At 42.7% G+C, this 22,570-nt stretch overlaps 1 protein-coding gene across 1 annotated transcript in view; it reads left to right on the top strand.

The window, feature by feature from the left end:
• ABCG1 (ATP binding cassette subfamily G member 1) overlaps positions 1-12,526 on the top strand; it is a 53,058-nt gene extending 40,532 nt beyond the window's left edge. The window contains exons 7-15 of the mRNA XM_066314120.1: positions 183-306; positions 1,415-1,529; positions 2,290-2,438; positions 2,609-2,710; positions 3,808-3,976; positions 4,709-4,809; positions 5,247-5,405; positions 6,688-6,806; positions 8,201-12,526. Coding sequence (XP_066170217.1) covers positions 183-306; positions 1,415-1,529; positions 2,290-2,438; positions 2,609-2,710; positions 3,808-3,976; positions 4,709-4,809; positions 5,247-5,405; positions 6,688-6,806; positions 8,201-8,429 — 1,267 coding nt within the window. The 3' untranslated portion in view covers positions 8,430-12,526. The remainder of the gene's footprint in view (positions 1-182; positions 307-1,414; positions 1,530-2,289; positions 2,439-2,608; positions 2,711-3,807; positions 3,977-4,708; positions 4,810-5,246; positions 5,406-6,687; positions 6,807-8,200) is intronic.
• The last annotated feature ends 10,044 nt before the right edge of the window (positions 12,527-22,570 follow it).

Below are 22,570 nucleotides of genomic sequence, written 5' to 3'. Positions count from 1 at the left end.
CATGCTTCCAACTTAATTAAAAGCCTGATGGAGAAATACAAGCATAAGGTTGGCATATGATAAAATGAAACTGCTACAGAGAAAAACTGTAAAAGGATAATAATGGGAGACCAAGTAGCAAATGCATGTGCTGGTTTTGAGTGGTGCCTGTGGATAACAAACTTGTTGTTTTTTTTCCCCAGTGGCTTGGATAGTGCATCATGTTTTCAGGTGGTCTCACTGATGAAGGCTTTGGCCCAGGGTGGCAGGTCCATCATCTGCACAATTCATCAGCCCAGTGCAAAACTGTTTGAGCTCTTTGACCAGGTATTTGCTCTCAGACTTCCTCTGCATGTGTAGTTTAGGGTGGTTATGCTTTCAAGGCTACACTCTTTAAAAACATGATTGAGCCATCTAGTTGATGGCTGCAAATCATATAAAGAAATTAAATGAAGAACAGCAAAATATATCTTTTTAAGTGTCTTTTTTTTTCCTTCTTCTCTGCCTGTTTCCTTCATTTATGTGTAATGTTTGTGAAGAATTTTGCTGTTAGGTTTGTGAAATCATGATTATTGCACTGGTGGTTTTCATTCCTTCACCCAGCACTGCTCCTGTGCACAGGGCTGTCACTGAAGTAAATCAGAGCAATATAAAAAGCAGGAGAGCTGCAGTGTCAATGTCTGCAATGTTGCAAGCATATCTTCTCATCCTAGATACACAGGTGTAGATTGAGAAGAGTTAATTCACATGTAATAATAATAATAATAATCAAATTTAGTATTGAGAGTTAATTGAAATTAAGTCAGTTGGAGAGCTTTTCTCCAAGCTAACAATGGCATGTGGACCATGTGTGTTTAGATTAGATAAAAATGTATTTTAGTCTTGTTAGAGGATTTAGATTAGTGCTGTGAGAGCTGAGAGAAAACCTCCACCACCACAGGTGAACAAACTCTTGCAGATTGCCAGTCTGGCAGGGAGGTTTATTTAAAGTCAATATTGTGGCTAAAAGTGAGAGTGATGGAGCTGTTTGCTGTTTGCTGTGCTGCCCCAGCTCTCCTTCCATCCCTGCACGCACCAGCCTCGTCTCCCAGCCCAAAATATCCATACTGTGTGGAAATTAGATGGCTTGGCTCTCCAGCTCCTTGCCTATTTTCAGCATGTGCCAAAGGCTGGAATTAGTGTGTTTCTGTGTTAATCTATTTGGAGTCCTGCAGGCAGTGAGTGCAGAATTCAAACTCCAGGCTTTAAATTTTCCGTTAGTTGTAATTCCATGCGAAGTTAATTCCAAGTGGTGACAGATCTTCCCAAGGTGTTCCTTCCACAGGGACAAGGAGATGTTATTAGGCAACAGGTTCAAATAGTTTGATACTATTTCACTTTTTTTCTTATTTATTTTTCTTCTATTTTCTTTTTTTTCCCCCTTCTTGTTTTCCAGCTTTACGTTCTAAGTCAAGGTCAGTGCATTTACCGTGGGAAGGTAACAAATCTGGTCCCTTACTTGAGAGATTTGGGGCTGAATTGTCCAACCTACCACAACCCAGCAGATTTTGGTAAGGACAGCTTGAATAGTTAATTTCATTTATTTTGTGTTTTATCATCACCTTCTGGGTAAAGGGATCACACCAAGGTGTGATTTATGCTTCAGTACATATATTCTTAAGTGCTTTATCCATATGTGAACCAAAATTCAAAATAAAATTAATCAGATTTTTTTTTCCTGAGTCATTTGAATGCCATCTAGTGGTACAATTTAGTGAATATTTCTCTCTGTTAGAAGTGCAGATTCAGGAAATGAAAGATAAATCATATTTTTTAGTGTTTCATAGTAACTAATATTAGTGGCTTTTTTAAGTGGCTCCAGAATTCTGCTTGTTTTCTTTTTATCTTGAGCAGTACCACTGTGGTATTGTACAGGTTAGAACACTGGGGGGTTTTCAGTGTTGTTTCCTGATTCAAAATGAAAAGGGAAATGCCACAAAAATAGACTCTAGTCATTTTTTGTTATCTGTATTCACTGCCTTTCCTCTGAAGTGGTCCATTTAACTTCCAAGATGAAGAGACCTCTCCGAAGATTTATGGGAAGATGCATTTAAATGTTGTTTGTATAGACACGAATTTACACGTGGCATTTCAAAGCCTATATATATATATAATATATATATGTATAATATATATTATATATATATATATTATATATATATATATATTATATATATTATATATATATATATTTAAAAAAAAACACAAAAAAAGCGCAGTGACTAAGACCTTTGCAAAGCAGTGACTGAAAAAGCCTTCTATTTTTTGTAGTGATGGAAGTGGCCTCTGGTGAATACGGGGACCAGAACAGCCGCCTGGTCAGGGCTGTGAGGGAGAGGATTTGTGACACAGACTACAAGAGAGACGTGGGTGGGGAGAACGAGCTGAACCCCTTCCTGTGGCACCGGCCCTCTGAAGAGGTATTTTGTGGATCTCAGCTCACAGGGCTGCAGGGGGAGGCAGGGGATTTAAATCCTGGGTCAGTGGAGGAGGCTCCGGGCACACTCAGCTGATGTGAGTGGGTTTTGTGAATGAAAACCAAGCCAGATACTGCAGAGGAAGGAGTTTATTCTGTGGTGTGTTTTTGCAGGACTCCTCCTCCACAGAAGGCTGCCACAGCTTCTCTGCCAGCTGCCTAACCCAGTTCTGCATCCTCTTCAAAAGGACTTTCCTCACCATCATGAGGGACTCGGTAAGAATGGCTTTGTAATAACTTTTGTAGCCTAAAGCTCTGTTCAGCTGGGTGTGAGGCTGAGTGGAATACACCTCAAAGGTCCTGTCCAGCAGCCCACCCATGAATTATCACACAATTTCAAAGGGAAGAGGCTGATCTTTGAGTCTTGCTTTTAACCCTACCACCTTCATTGTGAATGACAGCTTTCAACACAGCACTCAGAACTGGCCTAAAAACCCAAAGTTTAAATACCCTCTGTGCTGGCAGATCCTTCATACAGTTATTAACCCTGCTGAAAAGTGAGTAGGAAGTTGTAGGGCTGTGTCACAAAATTAGGTTTTCCAGAAAATTCAGGATAGCAGAGATAATAATTTCAGTGTAATGTGAAGTTACTACTTAAAGTCTTCATTTTTGGAAATAGAAAATCTGTAGATAAAAAGTTTGCTTCTTTGCCATAACTTGTTCTCCCTTCCTGCTTTTTATAAGTGCATTTGTCAACAAGGATTAATTAAGTTAGTGAGTTAAGATCAGGAGAAACTGTGACTGATTTGCTGATGCACAGATTGAAGGACAATGTTGTTGTTAATATTATTTTTTCCTGCTTGGCTCTAAAGGCTTGCATTTGTTCCCAATGTTATTATTTCTTTTGTTCTTCCAAGCCTCTTGTGGGAATAGCATGTTACAGAGAAGGCGCAGAAAGCTAATTTATTCCTGATGAAGTTACTTTGGTCTATACAAGCCTGAAATGCCTTTTCTGCTTCTCTTCTGCTCTGGGGAAATTTATCTTTTAGTCAGAAAGTCTTGTTCCCCTGGTGAATAAGAGCCATTGGCTCCATGATATTGTCAGACACTGAGATTTCAGGTTGCAGCATTTGCAGCTCCTGCCTGTATTACCTGAAAGAAATTTCCATGGGAAGCTCATGATTTGTCTTACCCAGCAGGAAATTAACATTTCTCATGGCAGGGCATTGCAACTCGATGATCTTTGAGGCCTTTGGCAACCCAAACCATTCAATGATTTCTAGATAAGATTTTTCTGGATGTAAGTGCTCCTTTCCTGCAACCATTCTGTTTTTTGAGACTTCCTGATAAACACCACTCCTTGCTTCTCACAGGTCCTGACCCACCTGCGGATCACCTCACACATTGGCATTGGGCTGCTCATTGGGCTGCTCTACTTGGGCATTGGCAATGAAGCCAAGAAGGTCCTCAGCAACTCGGGATTCCTCTTTTTTTCCATGCTGTTCCTCATGTTTGCTGCGCTCATGCCGACCGTCCTCACCTGTGAGCACAGGGGAGGGGACTGCAGGGGGCTGTGAGGTTCTTGGAATGTGTCTGGTTTTGTGTGAGATAGCATTTGGCTTGTGCTTCTGCTTCTGAGACAGGTGGGGGGATAAATCTTGCACCCTCAGCAGCACTGCTGTGCAAGCAGAAAAAGGTTTGGCCAGTGGCACTTCTCCCTCCCCAGTTTTCCCAGTGCTGTTCAGTGCTACAGTCCTGGACTGGAATTTCTCCTCATCCCAGTGATTCTCAGCCATGCCCTTGAGCTCATGGTTGGACTTAGGGAGGATGGAATAATTCCTCTGGGGCTTCCAAGTTGTGACTCCTGCTTAAAATCAGCATATTTGTGTGGTGTCAGAAGAAAAGTCTGCAGAATGGACTGTTTCATACCTGCTTTTGGAGTGCTGTTACTTTGGGTTCCCCGTTGGACCAAAGGGAATAACCAAGTTCTTTAAGTTTTGATACCACTTTTAATTGAAAAATCCTCTTTCAGGGAGGTTCGGCTCACCTGAGTAGACTGGTCCTTAGTCTCAACAGTGAGCAGCTCTAGGGGCTGATCCCTAAGATTTCATTACAAATCACTGAGGCTTTTGCTGCTCTGTCAAAGACCTGAGAGTTCCAGTCCCACCCTGGGACTGCAGCAGTGCAGGATTAGATATGGATGAACTGTGTTGTTTTTATGTGCAGCAGTACTGAGCCCTGCCAGTCTGACTGAATAATCTGTGTTCTCTGCAGTTCCCCTTGAGATGGGAGTGTTTCTCAGAGAGCATCTGAACTACTGGTACAGCCTGAAAGCATATTACCTCGCCAAAACCATGGCTGATGTTCCTTTTCAGGTACATGCTCTACTCTTCAATAAAATATAACCATTTAAGTCCATGCTTGACAAAGCCCACTCGCCAAGAAGTTTGGTACTGGTATTTTATCCATTGGAATGGTGGGGGAATATGTCCATCTGTATCTGGAGAAGCTTCAGGGATGAATCAGGAGCACCCTGAGAGTGCAGGGCTACACAAAAGCTGAGACCTGACCCAACATTCTTTTAATAAACACGTGACCAGCTTTGCTTATTTGCAGGAGGGGAATGATGAAGGGGTGGGAGTGGAATGTGTTCTCAAATGTAGAAAGCACAGAGAAAGGTATCACACACCTGTCGTGTAACGGGAAGGCTGAGAGCTGTGGATTGATTAGAACCCCCCATGCTTCTGTCTTAGAGGAACAGGGGGACAGCCCTTGGCTGCCAGGGGCTGACTCCCAGTGCCTGTCCTTGCAGATCATGTTCCCTGTGGCTTACTGCAGCATCGTGTACTGGATGACTTCCCAGCCCTCGGACGCGCTCCGCTTCGTCCTCTTCGCTGCCCTGGGCACCATGACATCCCTGGTGGCTCAGTCCCTGGGCCTGCTCATCGGGGCAGCCTCCACATCCCTCCAGGTACTGGTGGTGTTTCTTGGTCTCACAGGAGCTCTGCTGCCTCCTAACTCTGCTCCCTGTCACCGCTGCTGTGTCCCCAAGATGTTTGTGGAGAGGTGACTGATGCCGTCAGTTTTAGGTTTGGTGTTTTTCAGGTTCTGTGCTGGCCAGGGGTGTAGATCTGAGCCCCATGTTAAGTGTTAGTCAGTTCTCTTCACAGAGTAAGGAGACAAAACAAATCCTTTTCCTGCTGGAGACCAAGGACAAGAAATAGCTTTTAGGCCAAAAGCACAAACCACAGTGGATTGAAGAGAGAAAATGAGAAGGATGAAACTTCACAACCTGGAGGTGTAATTGGACAATTAAACCCCAATATGCAAGTGGACCAAAACTTATAAAAGTGTGAGACCTTGTGACCAGTCATCCATTTTATGACCATTTTGGGTCCACCTTGGGTGTAGCCCTGGCCAGGCTCTTGTCCTGCCCAAGATGTGTTCTGGAGGCCTTTCAATAAATGTCTACTTTATTCTCTAGTTCTGTCCAGTCTCTGTTCCTGGACAAACTTCCCAAGGCATCATGACAGGAGGAAAGTTTCTTGCTGTAGTAGAGCTTTTGATGTTCCCCACTCATATCAGAGCACAGACATGCCCTGGGTGTGAGGCTCTGCAGTTCCTGCCCCACCTGAAGGGGCTGTGCCTGCTCCTGCATGGGTAGACTCTCACTTGCTGCTCATCCTAGACTGAGCAGGACCTGGAAACTGCAGGACTGATGTGTTTCTGCGTCCCCACAAACTGGAAATTTTCCACAGTAGCTCAGGAGAAGGTTCTTCCATACACATCCAAAAAAAACCCCAAAAAAACTGTAGAAGGATAGGGAGGAAAAGATTTGCCCAAACCCCAAATTTCTGGAAAGGGAGGGAGAGTGACAGCTGTTGGCATGACTGGAAGCTGGCCATGTAACTCCTGGCAGGAGATGTGCTGAGGTGACCATTCCACAGCAGAACAGATGGTTCTGACCTCAATATGCATTGATGCTCGACCAATATGCATTGATGCTGTCAAGATTTGTGCAGTAGAACACTGGATTCCCACTCTGTGGAGACCAGCACAGCCTTACTGCATGATCCCTGTGCTTCTGCTCTTCCCCTCACAAGAAAAAAAAAGAAAAAACAGCAATTTCCTAACCTTTCAAACTGTGATAATTTGGGGAAGTAGAATTATTCCGAAGAGTAATAGAAGAGCAAGTTAATTTTTACCTCTCTGTCTTTTTTTTACAAGAGACACTCCATTCCTTCTCTTCACAGGTGGCAACTTTTGTGGGCCCAGTTACTGCCATCCCAGTCCTTCTGTTCTCTGGGTTTTTTGTCAGCTTTGATACCATCCCAACATACCTCCAGTGGATGTCCTACATTTCCTATGTCAGGTACTGCTGGGGAGGCCTTCACCCTCCCATCTGGAAATGCTGTTTATTTGCCTTTGCCTGCTCAGTTGCTTGGTTATTTTGGGTGCCAAAGAGACTGTTCACAGCGTGTTCTTTTAGAGTATAAACATACTCTAAAATACTCATACATGTGATGTAAAACACATTATCTCACTGCATTTTAAGTTGTAATGTTGTGAAATAAATAGGAACTGGCTACTGGTGCCAAGTCCCTGTCAGTCCCTTTGAATTCAGTGGGATTGCACAGCATGAAAACTTTACTGGATTTTGCAGTAATAGTATAATAATAATAATAATATTATAATAATAAAGTGGATTTATGAAATAATAGGGACATCACCAGCTGAGAAATTGATGCCAGCACCTCATTTTGGAAGAAAATGTTGTATAATTCACTGCTGTATCCTAGATAGGTTTGTTGGCTAAAGGCCTGGTTTTAAGTCTTGCAGTAGCACTGCCACAAGAAGCACAGGATTTGTGTCACCTCTCATTTAAACTGCTGCTTTAAGATCTATAGGCACCTTATATGCTGTCTGTGTCTGACACAGCTGTCTTAGGATGGGACAATTCCCACCAGGAGGAGACCTGTGGAAGGATAGTTTAGACTAGACACTGAAATGTTTATAGCTGAGATTTGGAGAGGGGAATTTTCCCATTCCTCATTTCCCCACCCTGCCCAAGCTGCACTCTTACTGAAAAATCCCAGGCAAAAAAAAAAAAAATCCTCTGTTGCTAAGTGAGGTCCTACACAGATTCCTGTCAAAGGTCATGAGACTGCACCTGCTGAATTAATACTTACAATTCGAGGTGAGGCCTTCAACCATTGCCTGGCTTGTGTGGGGTCTCCTGGAGCCAGAGGGAGCTTTCATATGCATGAGATCCATGATGGTTTATCTCCTTGCAAAAGCAGATCCTGGGAACATTATCAGTGAAACTGTTAGTGCACAGAGGGAGGGAGAAGGGTTATTCTAGATTGATGCTGGTTTTAACAGATTTCTGACTTCAAGCCATAATTGTTTCCCTGTTCCTTGTTTAAAAAAAAATAAATAAAAATATGTCACTTTTAAATGGGGGATTTCTGAATGTGAGCTGAAATTATGCTGCTTTCTGATTTAACATTTTTCTCTTGGAGAAATTGCACTGTGCACTAGCTGGAATCAGTGAACACAAAACTCCTGCCCGTGTTGCCTCTTACATAAAACACCCATGACATGTGATGTGCCTGATTGCAGCAGGGATAGAACTGTGCCCCAAGACAGATGTGTCAGAACAATATTGAACCCCTCAGCGTTTCAGCTGAGCTCTCACAGAGATTGTGCTGCACATCTAACCAGATCACCAGGATTTTCATTGTAATCCCTCCTTCTCCTTTCCAGATACGGGTTCGAAGGAGTCATCCTCTCCATCTACGGCCTGGACCGAGAAGACCTGCATTGTGACAAAGATGACACCTGCCATTTTCAAAAATCAGAGGCCATCCTGAAAGAACTGGACGTAGAAAATGCCAAACTTTACCTGGACTTCATCGTCCTTGGGATTTTCTTCTTCTCTCTGCGCCTGATTGCCTATTTTGTCCTCAGATACAAAATCCGAGCAGAGAGGTAAAGGAGAAGCAGCTGAACCAATGCAGTAGGAGAACTTTTAGAGATGCAATCTAGAGGGCACTTGACATTGTCTCACTGTGGCAGGCTGGTCCCCAGTGCCCAGCCAGATGCTGTCCTGACCGAGCCCATGGAGAGCCACAATGGGATAGTGGACATACAGTGTTAAACCAATCAGTCCAGTTGGGTTGGGTCATGTTTTCATTACACTTTCTAGCTTTAACTAGGAAGAAGAACTAGAAGGGAATTTTTACACCACAGGATATCAATGCCGAGGCAGTGTAACTGTAATAAGCCACCTGGCTGCAGGAGCTTTCCTTATGAAAACTAGTTTTGGGATAAGGTCACCAGGATACCAGTCCTGGTGGCCAGAATAGTGTCATGTCATCTCTAGCTGACAAGGTAGTGAGATGCAAAGGAATGCAAAGAAAATAGGATTCTCTCATCTTTTTAAATTTCATCTTTGCAGTTTTCTATGTATTATTTTGAAATTCTTTTCCACGGAATTACCCCTTCTGGCTAAAAGTCTGTAAATGTATTAATAAGGTAAAGATATCTTTTTAACACAGATACTTTTTTAAAAGAAGCCTAAAGTGATTCAAGTATAATTATTTTTGTTTCTGTCTGAATTTAGAATTCTGGTGCTTTACTTGTCGAGCTGGTCTCATATCTGAAAACTGTAATAACAGGAGGAAAAAGGCAGATTCTGAATCTGCACTAAACCTGTGGTCCCATATGGAAGCAGCACTGGATAGCACATGCAGTTAGACATGGTCAAGCTGTCGCTGAATGGTTGAAAAAAAATATTCTTTTGCAGTGTCTTTAAATCCTTAGTATTTGTGATATTTTGGGATACTAACTCTGTTCATTAATTGTTTGATCTACCTCCTACAAGTGAAAAAAATCAAAGCACTCCCAAGGCTCATTTTTAATTAAATTGTGCAAGCGGGATCTGTCCCTAAAGTGATTGTTAAAGGAGTGCAAGAGCTGTCCACAGATCAAAGCTTGGGCTACTGTGTTAAAACACCTGTGACTGCCTTGTCCAGAGGTGTTCATTATATCTGCAACACACTCTCTGTAGGACTCTCCAAAAAACACACAAATGACCTTGTCATGCCGCAGGTCTAATTATGCCAGGCAGTTTTGTTCTCATCCCGTGCACAACGTGAGAATCAGTTGATCCGAACACCAACGAAACTGTTATTTTGGGCCATCTACCCTCTGTACATTTGGCAGGGGGAATTTCTGGTTCCAAGCTGAAATGGGAATTTTGTCACCGATTCTCATGGGTTTGGATTTTCAACCCCAAGTAAACCCACCATACTCACCTGGGACACCTTGGTGAGCTTTGGTGCAAACTGCACCACGGCCTTCTGCCCCGACTGTGAATTTATCTTGGTGTCCCAGAGCCCCCGCACCTTCTGTAAATGCATTATTCCCATCAGGATGCTGAAGTCTTGCAGGCTGGAGGTAGCTCAGTGTCAGCAAACCCTTGAGGAGCCCAACAGCTCATGGCAGCAGGGAAGGTAAGAGGCACCTGGTGCATCTTCCAGCCCCCAGCAGTCAAAAATCCACAAACTTTTCCAAGTCTCCGTGGCTATGTCTATTCCAGGGAAATAAATAGTGCCAGGGCCAGCTCTGTTAGTCCTCAGACAGCTGGGGATAATAGGAATGGCCCCTGAACTGACTTTCCCACAACCCAAACACTGTCTGGAAAAGCTCTGGCTGTGCTGGGCTGCAGCTCTGCCATTTAGCAGGGAAGAAAATTGTTTCCCAGTTTTGCTGGCTCGTGCCCAGGCTCTGTTTGATTTACCAATACAGACACAGACTGCGTGTATCTGTAAAACTCAGGACATCTGCACTAAGCCTATGCTCTGGAAAGCTTTAAATCAAGTCACATATTTTAGGAAAGTTAGCTGAACTTTCCCTGGAAATAAGGTTTACCTGTGAAAGCAAAATCAATCTTCGCTGTTGAAGAAAAAGCAAACTCCTTGCACAGCCTCTTTGCATAATTTTTGTTGCTGTTTTTTTCTCAGAAAGCTTTTGTACAGCTCTGCAGGTTTTCCAGGCATAATATATGGCTGTCAGATTTGAGAAATTAAGAGTTTGAGCTATTCTAAATAATACTCATAGCTGTGAACAGTTCTTAAACAAGGCACAAGCTGAAATCCCTTTAGCACAACGTGCCTTGATTATTTCATGACTCTCAAAGTATCTTTGAGTATTACAGGCAGTTCCAGCACTTTTTGCAAGCAGACAAAGGACCACATTTGCCAAATTACTCTTGAGTTGGAGGCTTCTGGTCCAAGCTGAGGTCAAAGAGTGTGACATCCCTGGCACTGAATACCTTCAGGGTTCATATTTTGTCTTTACCAACAGCATTTACCAAATACCACCCTGACAATTCATTGCAGTGTTGCAAATGAATTAGGTTTGCTGCCATTTCCATGCTGGAATCTTGCAGGATGCTGTTCTCTCCCATCTAGACCAGTTTAGCTGTATGAATTCCTTGGATACTGTCTTGTTTTCTGTGCCTGTTCCTCTGTTTTTAGACTCTCTTGTTTTATGTTTTTAGCCTCCAGCATGTCCTCCTGCACTGGAACTTTGTATTGTGTTATGGTAGCCAAAAATCTGGTCCTCCATGGGTGTTCCTGAGAAAATTCCCGTTCTGGGAATAAATTTTTGTCACCTTTTTTTTTTTTTTTTGTTAGATACACTTTTTCCAGCCTTCTACTGGCAGCATTTAGCTGGAGGTTACTATTTTAAGGAATTGTCTCAGACTGTAGTATCCCAGAAAAGTGATTCTCTGGAAACTCAGTGATACACATAGATGAGATAATAATTATTTTCCCTCCCAAGCTCACAAATTAACTAATGATCTCTCTTTTGTCGCTGCTGTGGGACAGAAGCATTTAAATTCCATCCCAATTATGTTTTCATCTATTGCGAAGATTTTTAATGTAGTCTCAGGTTGGCTTTTTTTCTCTTTATGTGGAGATAAATTCTAAGAGGCTGGTATAAAACACATTCCCAGGTTAATGGGCTGAGCATGCAGGTGCTGTTGTGTTGAGCAGCACTTTGTGAAGCTCTGGAGGCTTCACTTGGAAGAATAACAAGGCCAGCAAGATTCTGGAGGCTTCAAATCCTCAATTTTCAAATCCTCGATTTTATAGCCATATATAAAGAGCCATAAACCCTTTGAAATCAATGCCACTGTTATCATTTAACCAGTCACAGCCTGGCTAGAAGTTGTGTAAGAGGCTAAAGGTTTCTGAAGGTCACTTGAAAACTGAATGTATGATTTTTGTTGGGATTGCAGGAAGACTTTAGTGTCCTGTTGGCCTCCTTGTTCTGTTTTGACTTGTTTTGAGGCATTGCTTTGGTGGCTGTGTGCATTAGTTAAGACTTTAAGTCCTTCATAATTCTTTTGTTATTTTTCTTCATGGAAACTTGCATATAGTCTGAAAAACCCTGAAGGGTTTTAAAAGAATAACTTGAAGCATTATTATTTACAATTAAATAAAAGATCTGGAAAGCAGATTCTACTCTTCAGAAATTGAGAAGATTCCACTGTTACAGGTCACAGGGAGTGGGAGAAGACTGGTGCCAAAATCCTCTCCAGCTCTTAGAATTTAGAGCACAAAGTCCCTATTTTCATTAAAAGAGAGGAATGTGTGCACATGAAGCAGGGAGAGCTGGTTATGTAAGTGGGAGATAATGAATTGGAGTCCAGGAACTGGATGTCTCAGGTGACTGACAGTTCCATCCACACTTTTGTGTCAAACTCCTGTGTTCTCAGCACAAAGGAATGTTTTATTCAACACTTGTTCCTGCAGGGAGGTGTGGTACACACTGACCTGTGCCACCCCAGTGATCCTCACAGAGCAGATCCTACCTGACCTATTTACACAATGCTGGGTGGATTTTGGGATGCTGAGAATCAGGAGGAAGGCCAACAAAGCAGATAATCCTGGTGGGGGTCTGGTGCAAACCACCCAACCAGGATGAAGAGGCAGATGAAATGTTCCATAGGAAGTGTTGTGACCAATGCCCCTTTCTCCTGTGGGAGACTTCAACTTGGCAGATGTCTGCTGGAAATACAACACACAGAGAGGAAAGAGCCCTGGAGGTCCCTGGAGTGTGTGGGGGAGAATTCCTGACACAGCTGGGGAGGGAACCAAGCAGTGGTGATGCCCCACTGGACCTGTTTGTGAGCAGAGAAGGGCTGGTGGGGGATGTGATGGTTGGAGATCCTCTTGGGCACAGTGAACATGAAATGAGAGGGTTTGGCTCCTGGGGAGATGGAGGGGTGGCAGCAGAACTGCCACTTTGGATTTCCAGAGGACAGGCTCTGGTCTCTTTAGGAGTCTGGTGGACAGAGTCCCTCAGGAGGCAGCCCTGAAGGTCAAAGAGGTCCAGGAAGACACAGAGATCCTTAAGCAGGAAATCCTAAAGGCACAGGCCATCCATCCCCATGTGCCAAAGGATGAGCCAGAGGGGGAGAAGGACTGGCCTGGCTGAGCAGAGCTTTGGCTGGAACTCAGGGAATAAACCAGGGTGTATGACCTTTGGAAGAAGGGGCAGGAAACCCAGCAGGACTACAGGGATGTTGTGAGGTTATGCAAGGAGAAATTAGAAGGGCCAAAGCCCAGCTAGAACTTAATCTGGTTACTGCTGTAAATGACATTTCATTGCAAAAGACAATAAAATACACTCTTTAAACACAGCACTAAGGAGAGTCTCCATCCTTCATTGGATGCCATCCTTTGTTTCCTGCCAGAACAACCCCACAGGGTGCAAGTGCTCAGGAATTTCTGTGTGGAGATCCATTTATAAGATATGATCATGTGAAAAGCTGTTGGGAACCAGAAGTAGGCAGAAAATGACACCGTGTCATGTCCTCTGTGACAGGCTGTCACAGGCTGATCACTGCTGTGCCACACAGCACTGGTGAGTGCATAAATTAAGTGCTGAGTGCCACTGGAGTTAATCAGGAGCTCTGCCATTAGTGAACAGGAGCAGTGGCATTTTCAGGGATCGACTCCTACTGCCCTCCTCTTAAATGCCTGTTCCCACAATACATAAAGAAATGGTTGTGGTGTGTCCCACTGAGTGATTTTTATCAGCCCTCATATCACTCTTCCCATTACATGTCTAAAAGTTTCAGGCTGAGCCTGCAAACAAGGCAAGTTTCATTTTAATTCTGTTTAATGCTTTATTTCTGTTTCTGTACGTATCTCAAGTGGAGTTTCTGAAGGAGTAATTGTACTGTAGAGCACAAAATTTAGCTTCAGGCTTTGTGTTATTTTGAAATCTTACGACAAATGATAATTTTATGCAGTTGTCAGCTGTAAAACCTTTCTTTAAGAGATTTAGATTTCTGTTGAGACCTGTTGCCAGCACTGTAAAATAAAGGGTGACCAGTCAGGATGTGTCTCCTTTGGCACAAAACACAGCCATGGCTCAGCCTGCATTCTCTGCACTGGCTGTGCCTTCAAGACACATCCAGATTTTGCTGGTTCTTTTATTTTATTTTTTTTTTCTGGGGGTTTCCATGCAGCTCAGCCCATGCCTCTCAACTGCTTGTGCCCCTTTTTTTCTGGATATTCATGGCTGTTGTCCACGTGGGGTGGGAAAATGAGCTGCTTGGGAAGAGTGCAGGATGGTTAAAGGTGGAGGAGGGACTTAGAGACTCCTTGGAGCTACCAAAACCCCAGTGTGCTGGATCTCTGGTTGTGCTTTACTCTTTCAAGAAGAAAGATAATTCAAAAATGTCTTTTTAAGCAGATTGCAAGCCAACAAGTTTTACTTTTAAAGGTTGATGGGGTTTTCTATTTCAATGGCATCTGTGATGTCTTTTCTTCTGACCCTTTTGTAACTTATTTTAGTGGCCCGTTTAGGGTAATCATTACACAAACTCCTCTCTGTTACTTCCAGAAACCAGCTTTCCTGGCCTCTGAGATAATTACACCAACCTTTCCAAAGGTGAATTAGTTGTTGATCGATTAAAAAAAAATATATGGGAAAAAAATCTCTTAAATTATGGCAAAAGAAAATTAAAATTGAGACGATTGCACTGATGTATCTTAAAAGAAGAAGATAACAAATCCTGCAGTGGAGCCAAGCCTTTACCTGTGTCAGTAAAGATTTATCAAATACCTTATCTGAGTCAGCTGACCTTATTGTGTGATTCTGCCCTTGAACCTGTCACTGAATTATTTAACATTCGGTTCTTTTGTTTTTTTTCAAAGCAAGAGTCAATGCAAGGTATGATTTTAAATCAGCGTGCTAAAGTGTGCATATTTCTGAATATCTAATATGTCATTGTTGTCTCTTGTTTCTGTAATGCATTTGCATTACTATGAATCAATTTTATTCTGCTTCTCTAGAGACTATTGCTGCCTGCACGCTGTGATATATTTGCACTGTTGTAGATATATATATATACAGACATATAATGTAATTATATTATACAAACCATGTCTTTTTCAGGTTGCTTGTTACCTTTGTAGTTTACGCTTCCTGGTACAGTGGACCTGAGTAAAAAATGTGGGATGTGGGGCATTCTGATGATATATTACAGTAATAGAGAAATCTTTGTATATTTCTGTATACTTAATACCTGTAAGAAGAGATTTGTATGTGCATTATTTTCCAAACTTAGGGCTTTGTTTTCTGAGACTAGAGAACATTTATGATAATGTAACACAAACACACACACAAACACACACACACAAAAAATCAAATAAAGTGTTATTATTTTCAGAGAGATGCTTTTGTTCTTGTTCTCACTCTGAGGGAAGATGTGTTGGTAGTGGTAGATTTTCACTGCCTGCTCCTTGATCCTGGCAGCCAGCAAGGACATGGAATTGCCTGTTTCCAATTGTGGTGGTTTCAGGTAACTCCCAGTACAGATGGGTCACAGAAACATCCAGTAAAAATCCTTAAAAGCATGAACTGCAGTCACACTGGCAGTTGGAACCAGATGATATTTGAGGTCCCTTCCAACCCAAACAGGGCAAGCATCAGTGCCTGCTTCTCTGGTCCTGCACAATTGAAAGACTTGCTAAACCAGTGGAAATAATTACCTTTATATTTTCTGTATTGCCTGATTTTGGTGGATTTCTCTTCCAAGGACTAATCTTGTGTTCATCTTGTCCTTGTTACCTGCACGTGGCAGATGTTCCCTGTGCTGTTTCCATACAAGATGCAGGAAAGGATCATTCTCTCTTTGCCTCCTGCCTGGCACTCTGGGGTGGGTGGGTTTCTTCCTCCCTCCTCCCCAGATGAAGAAAAACTCTGTTTTATCCTGCCAGTCTCACCTGTCCATTTCCCATTTTAACAAGCACCGTTCTCCCTCGTTCTGCCACAGCACCTGTGTGATGTTCTGCAGCCCTCTGGGCATTTCTGTCACCAGGAAAGTGCTCAGCTGGTTTAGAAAGTCAGTATTTTTTTCATTTCTCGTGTTCCTCCTGAAGATCTGCATTGGCCAAGAAGTGACATGGTTTCTGCTGCTTCCTACTGCACTGGCAGGGGAGCTCCTGGGCAGAATCCAGTGAAAGGGCCCATGAACAATGTCTGTGCCAGGAGGAGGGTCCAGTGTTTGTGTCCTTTCTTTGCCAAATACTCACTTTCCCTGGGTGGTTTTTTGTGCATTTTTAAGGCTGTTTCATGGTGTTTTTGTGTAGGACTTAAGGCCGTTCCTGGACAACATCACTGTCTTTGTGCCACCACAGCAACCAAATTACCTGCCCTGCTCACCACAGTCCCAAGAAAACATCCCTAATTTTTACAAATTAAGTACCCACTCATAAATAACATGAGCACTGATGTTTAAAGCATGGGATGCCCTAAGGATGAAATAGGATTACATTTTCAAGACAGTTTTCTCATTATGTCAGAGATCATACTTTATGTTATGTTTTATAGCCCTGGAAGTAATGCTAGATTGAAGGAATTATGTTCCCAAAACTTAAATGCTTCTCTGTTGCCAAAAACTAAATGCCAACTGTTGTCCACAGATCAGGGAGGGAAGAGGAGGAATGGGAATCCTTCATAGCCTGAGTGGCAAAATAAATTAATCATTTTATATGGCAGTTAATGCTATTAAATAACCCAACCATAAACTTCTCATTAGCGACACTTGCAAAAATTAATACACCTCACATGCAATTCCCATCCACTCCAAATGGATTCATAAAACAAAGAGCATATGAAAATAAAAGGAACTTCATTTTCCACAGTTATCCATCTAAAGTCTCCTTTGGAATGCAGGTTGAAAGGCATGGGAAGCCAAGGAGGAAGAGAGGGGCTGGTTGAGCATGGGAGGGTGCAGGGACCTGCCCAGGTGCTGTGCTGTCAGCCACCAGCACTGGCATCTTCCCATGGGACAGCCTTCATCAGGGGCTTGGTGGGAAGTGCTGCCAGCTCCATTTAGGGGCAGAAAAGCTGTCAAGGGCTGGGTAAGTCAAACTGACACTAATTGAATCCATTTCTGTTGTTCAGTGCATTTTAAATTTCATAACTTCGTTTGGTTCTGCATCTTTTTTTTTTTTTTTTTTTTTTTTGCTGTGCCTCGTAGATTTTTTTCAAGATTTGTGGGTTTTATTATGCACTGTTAACTCTGTGTGATGGCTTTTCTGCATTCCTGACATTCCTGTTCCAAGCCTGTGCCTGCACACACATGGGAAGGCTGAGAAAAAAAAGTCAATGCTATTGTTTTCCACAGACAGAAAACATTATCGAAACATGAAGCTGATCCATTGTCAGCCTCTGACAGCAAAAATACCCCTCAGAGTTGCATTGTTTCCCCCAATTCTTTCTAGCAGAGTCATTCTCTTGTCCCACTGCTTGGTTTGCTCTGCTGGACACACAAAATACGGCTCCACCTGTTCCTAAGGCCTTTTTTCTTATCCCAGTGGTATTTGTAGAATCAAATATGGAGTAGATTTTGTGGCTTCATCAAGAGTCTTACAGGTGCTTTTTGTCTTTCTCAAGTGTTAGAATCAGACAGTAACCCCAAAGTACTTAAAGAAGGAACAAAAGTGACAGTAAACCTTTTGATTTTGCTCCTTCTGTTCATTGAAACTCATATTCCGTGTCTTGGTGAAGCATTCCTTGGATGGGGCATAATGCCAAGTCTCAAAAAGGATAAGAAGCAGGGGAAATCTCATTTTGTAGCAGGAAGGAGCTGCATTTTGCTTTACCAAATTGACTCCTCATGAAGCTTTCTGAAAACCCCACAGACTGGAGTGTCAGTCCACACTGGTGGCAAGTCAGACCCCTGGGAATATCCTAGAATTTTTGCAACAAGTCCAGCAATTATGGTATTTGGCTCAGCTGCAGTGAAGTATTTTAATTCAAGGCATCCAGATTCTCATTTCAGTTGTGGTGTTCTAGTGCTGAATCCCTCAAAATTGCTGTTTACCAGAACAACCTTCTGCTATGCTCTGAGACAGGAGCATGTGTTGAAGAAAGCCTGAGACCCAGAGACTCAGGTGGGAACAGGACCCTACAGGTGTAAGGTTTTTATCTTCTTTTCTTTATGTTAGAGCCGGGATAAATACATGGGAGTTGCAGTTTTTTTGTTTGGACTCACTGTTTATTAATTCTTATCTTTATTACAGTCAAACAAGCTGTGAGCTCTAACTAACAAGGTAGAAAATGAAGGAGTCTCTAACTCTTTCTAAGGTTATTTAAGCATAAACTATTCAATAATGAGATGACACCTGTATTATTTATACTTTTAACCAATAATTGACCACACAAGGTCTGCAATGTGGGCCTTTTTCACCCAATTAGAAAAAAGCACCCGAAACCAAGAAGAAGAAAGTGAAGAAGAAGGACTTAGACAATGCCTTAAATCCTCCATATGTCTTCACATCTATAACTATGTACTAAAACCTTAAATATTAAGTTTTTCACCCTGTGAGGTCACACAACAGTATTCAAACTACACACCCACAACCGCAGTGCTATCACTCAATTTTGGAAGCCTGTTCCACGGCCTCAGGTCAGCTGTAGTGCTTGCTTGAGGGTCAGTGCCTTTTAGCACAGAAAGCCTGTAATTTTTAAGCCTCCAGGGTTCCAACATACAAAGACCTGCCTTTGGTGGCTCCTCTGAGGGGGATTTTTGAGTGCTACAGTGGGTATGCAAAGCACAAGAAGTTATCACAGCTAGGGGAATAGAAACACTGCTCAGCAGCAGAAAAGCACTTTGTTTTCTTACCCTGCCCACATCTGGTGCGTGGCAATTATATTAAATGAAAGTTTATGAAATGAAAAATGGAAAATTTACCATTCACTGGCAATAGAAGGAGCACCCAAGGATGGCAAGCACTGGGAAAAGGAGCATCCTCTTCTGCATCACCTAAATGCCACCCAGCTGGTTCTAAAACGTTAATGCATTGTTTTGCAGCACAAATATTGAAAAGCAAAGTCTGTTTGTCTGGCTGGTATTATTCTAGTACTGAGGACACATTTGTAGCCCCACTGTGTACCTGAAGTGTGCTGGGACAGGGACCATCCAGCTCTCTGAGGGATTTGGGCAGCTCAGGTTCATACACCAACACTGGCAACTTTCAAATGCTTTAGAAGGCAGCTCAGATGAGGGAATAAAAAGCCTCCAGAGTAATAATGGACTCTTCTGCCCCTAAAGGACTATTGCTTCTGGCAGAGTGCTGCTTGAAAAATCCATCTGAGAGCTTCTGAAACTCTCACCTGAACTTTGCTCCTCAGGAAGGTTTAGCAGCCATCATCCCAGAATAGTGAATTTTCCTTTTTAGACTCAGTCTGACCATGGGGGCAACCTCTTGGAAACTGAATCTGGATCTGGAGATCATCCTCTTGGAAATTGAATCTGGATCTGGAGATCATCCTCTTGGAAACGGAATCTGGAGATCATCATCATCATCATTCATCATGAATCTGGGTTTTATTTAGCACAGGGAGCCAGGCTTGGTTCTTGTGTTTTATTTTCTGTTCTCCAAGCTGTTTAATGGCATCCTGGTGGAGTTTTCAAGGTTTAGTAAAGCCAAGAACTCTCACGGGGACCTGTGGCAGCACCGCGTGACTCGGCTGCTCTCAGCAGAGGAAGATTTCGGTTTCCACATTCTTTGTCACTTCAGTTTAGCACCTTGTCTGAAATCTTTCTTTTGAACAGGAGCTTTGCCAGAGGAGGTGTGTGACTGTAGCAGGATCCGTGCCCTACCCGCAGTCATTTGGGAGCAGCACCTGAAGGAAATGGCACATTTTTTAAAAAAACACTTTTTTTGGGGAGGTGTTTGCAGTTAAATCCCTTGTTCACATGGCTACAGGTTTGTTCTTTGTTGCTAGCACCCATCTGCTCTGAGCTCCTTCTCTGTCCCAGTTTTCCCCCCTGTAAGTTCTCCTGTCAGCCCAACACAGCTTTCCTGATTACCTCAAAATGAACCATTTCAGAGACTTTTCCCTGGGCGACAATTGCTTTAAAAGCCAGAACAACATCTTCACTCACCGAGGCACCATTGCAATCAATCTGCGATGTCAAACACGTTCCATTCAGCCTGTATTAGCAGCTGGAGCTCTGGTGGCACTCAGCTGCCATGGTTCCACTTTAGGACTATTGGGTATTTGGGGTTTGAAACGTCATTCACTGCGTAATGATCCCGTCAGCACAAAGCCTTTGTGTCACAAATTGACACAAATGGGTTCCTGCAGCACCTTTGCTGACGAAAATCACTGACCCACTTCATTTCTCCACCAGGAAAAATATTCAGAACTTTGTTTACTTATTTAAGCATCACCATCCCTGCATGGTGATGAGGGTGTGCAGAGCTGCACATACAAAAGGTGTGTGAAAAACCAAGTTCACTGTCTTGGTAAAAATGTAAAAGTTTTAATAAAATAAAAACTGAGGCAATTAGGAGACAATACAGTAAATAGTTAAATGGCAGGGTGACTGGCATTTGGCCAAGAACACACTTAACCCTCTTGGATACACTTCTTTAAATGCATGTTGCATATTCATAGATCCTGATGCATTATCCAAACATCCTTTGAGTTTAGGTGTTCTCTTGGTTTTAACTCTCCCCATTCCATCTTACAGATCCATTCAACATTTTATTACACCTTGTGGCTTCGTTCTGTAGATGAAATCTCCTTGTGGCTCCTGTCCTCCCACTCCCTGATAGCAGAGGATTAATAAATTCTTCTTTTTGGAGTTGTTGGGTCTGTCACCATTATCTTCATCCAGATAATCCAAGAATATGGGGAATTTCCTGATTTTCTTTACCTTCTTTATGGAGTTGTTGGGTCTTTCACCATTATCTTCATCCAGATAATGCGAGAATATGGGGAATTTCCTGATTATCTTTACCATTCTTGGGAGTTAGCTGCATGAACAAAAGGTGTTCTACATGAACAAAAGGCATTCTATGAAAGGACTGTTCTAAACTCCAAGAAATACACATAAATCACACTACTATTTCTAAGTCTTGTTAATAAAATAAACCATATTCATACAGCAAAGTTTTCTGACATTATACATATAGCATTCATTTTTAATATTTGCAAAAAGCCAGTAAAATAGCATAATATGTGCTTATAACAAGTGAGTGTTCATCCAAGGCTTTTTCCCTCTGAGGCTGTAGATGAGGCCCGTGGACACTGACTCAGGTGAGCGAAACTCTCAGAGAGATGCTGAAGAGGAGGAGAGGAAGGTGCCTCCTGTTGTAGCCACATCTCTGCAGGTCCTGCACTCTTCTCTTTGGTGTGCACTCCTGTTTTGGGATCTCACTTTGCTCTGCCTTGGCTCTGCCCATTGCCTTTAAATCCTCAGCGGCTGCAGCTTCCATTCTATTTCTACCAGCTTTATTTTCTCACCAAAAAGGTTATTTTTTTAGAATTCCAGGCAGTGTTTTCAGGTTCATTTGTGTGTGGGTGTTGATAACAGTCTACCTAGAGAGACCTCCCTGAATGTAAATTCCCAGAAAAGACATCAACCCTTTGGACTTAATGATGATGTCATATCTTTTGGTAATAATTATTAGTGCTATGAGCAACCAACTCTGATTTATGACCCCAAATGTCTGGAGCAGCTGCATGACCTAGTGGTGGCTTAGCTCTTGGGAAGGCTTTGTCCCAGCACAGCAGTTCATGGTGTTTGGAGGTGACATCATGCCCAGGGATGATGCTGAGGACACTTTGGTCTGCTCAGGTTGAAGAAGAGGAGACTGAGGGCAGACCTCACTGCAGTCACAATTTCCTTGTGAGGGGAAGAGGAGGGCAGACACTGATCTCTGCTCTATGGTGACAGTGACAGGACCCGAGGGAATGGCCTGAAGATGTGGCAGAGCAGGTTTAGGTTGGATAACAGGAAAATGTTCTTCCCCCAGAGGGTGGTTGGGCACTGAGCAGGGTCCCCAGGGCTGTGGTCACAGCACCAGCCTGGCAGAGCTCAAGGAGTGTTTGAACAACACTCTCAGGCACAGGGATTATTAGGGCTGTGCAGGGCCAGGAGTTGGATTTGATTTCTCTGGGTCACTCCCATCTCAGCATTTTCTGTGATTCCTTGAAGCAACTCCAAGGACTTTCAGCACACTGCTCAGTTTACTGCTCATATATCACAGATATTGCTCATATATGGCATCCAACCATATCCAAATCCTATTACTGAGTCTGTTGGAAGTGGTTTACGAATGACTAATTTTTCTACCTGCCTGGATAAACCTACTCATCACTAAAGTATATGAGTTACTAGGAATTATTAGGGATTTTTTATATATATATATATATATGTATTAGGATTATTTGGGATTTTAGGGATTTTAGGGATTATTATGACTGTGTAGGGCCAGAAATTGGATTTGATTTTTGTGTGCCCCTCCCATCTCAGCATTTTCTGTGATTCTTTGAAACACCTCCTAAGACCTTCAGTACACTGCTCAGTTTATTGCTCCTATTACAACTATATATAATAATATTCAAATCAAATTATTGAGTCTGTTGGAAGTGGTTTGTGAATCACTATTTTTTTACTTGCCTGGATAGACTTACTCATCACTAGAGTGTATGGGATAAAACAAACCTCCAAGGAGGCCTGTCATGGAGGAAGGTTTTTACAGTGGAGGTGGTGAAAGGCTGCAACAGGTTGCTCAGAGAAGTGAA

Source organism: Sylvia atricapilla, chromosome 2 (genome assembly GCF_009819655.1).
Source record: "Sylvia atricapilla isolate bSylAtr1 chromosome 2, bSylAtr1.pri, whole genome shotgun sequence".
NCBI lineage: Eukaryota > Metazoa > Chordata > Aves > Passeriformes > Sylviidae > Sylvia > Sylvia atricapilla.
This window is presented reverse-complemented; position numbering and strand designations above follow the sequence as displayed.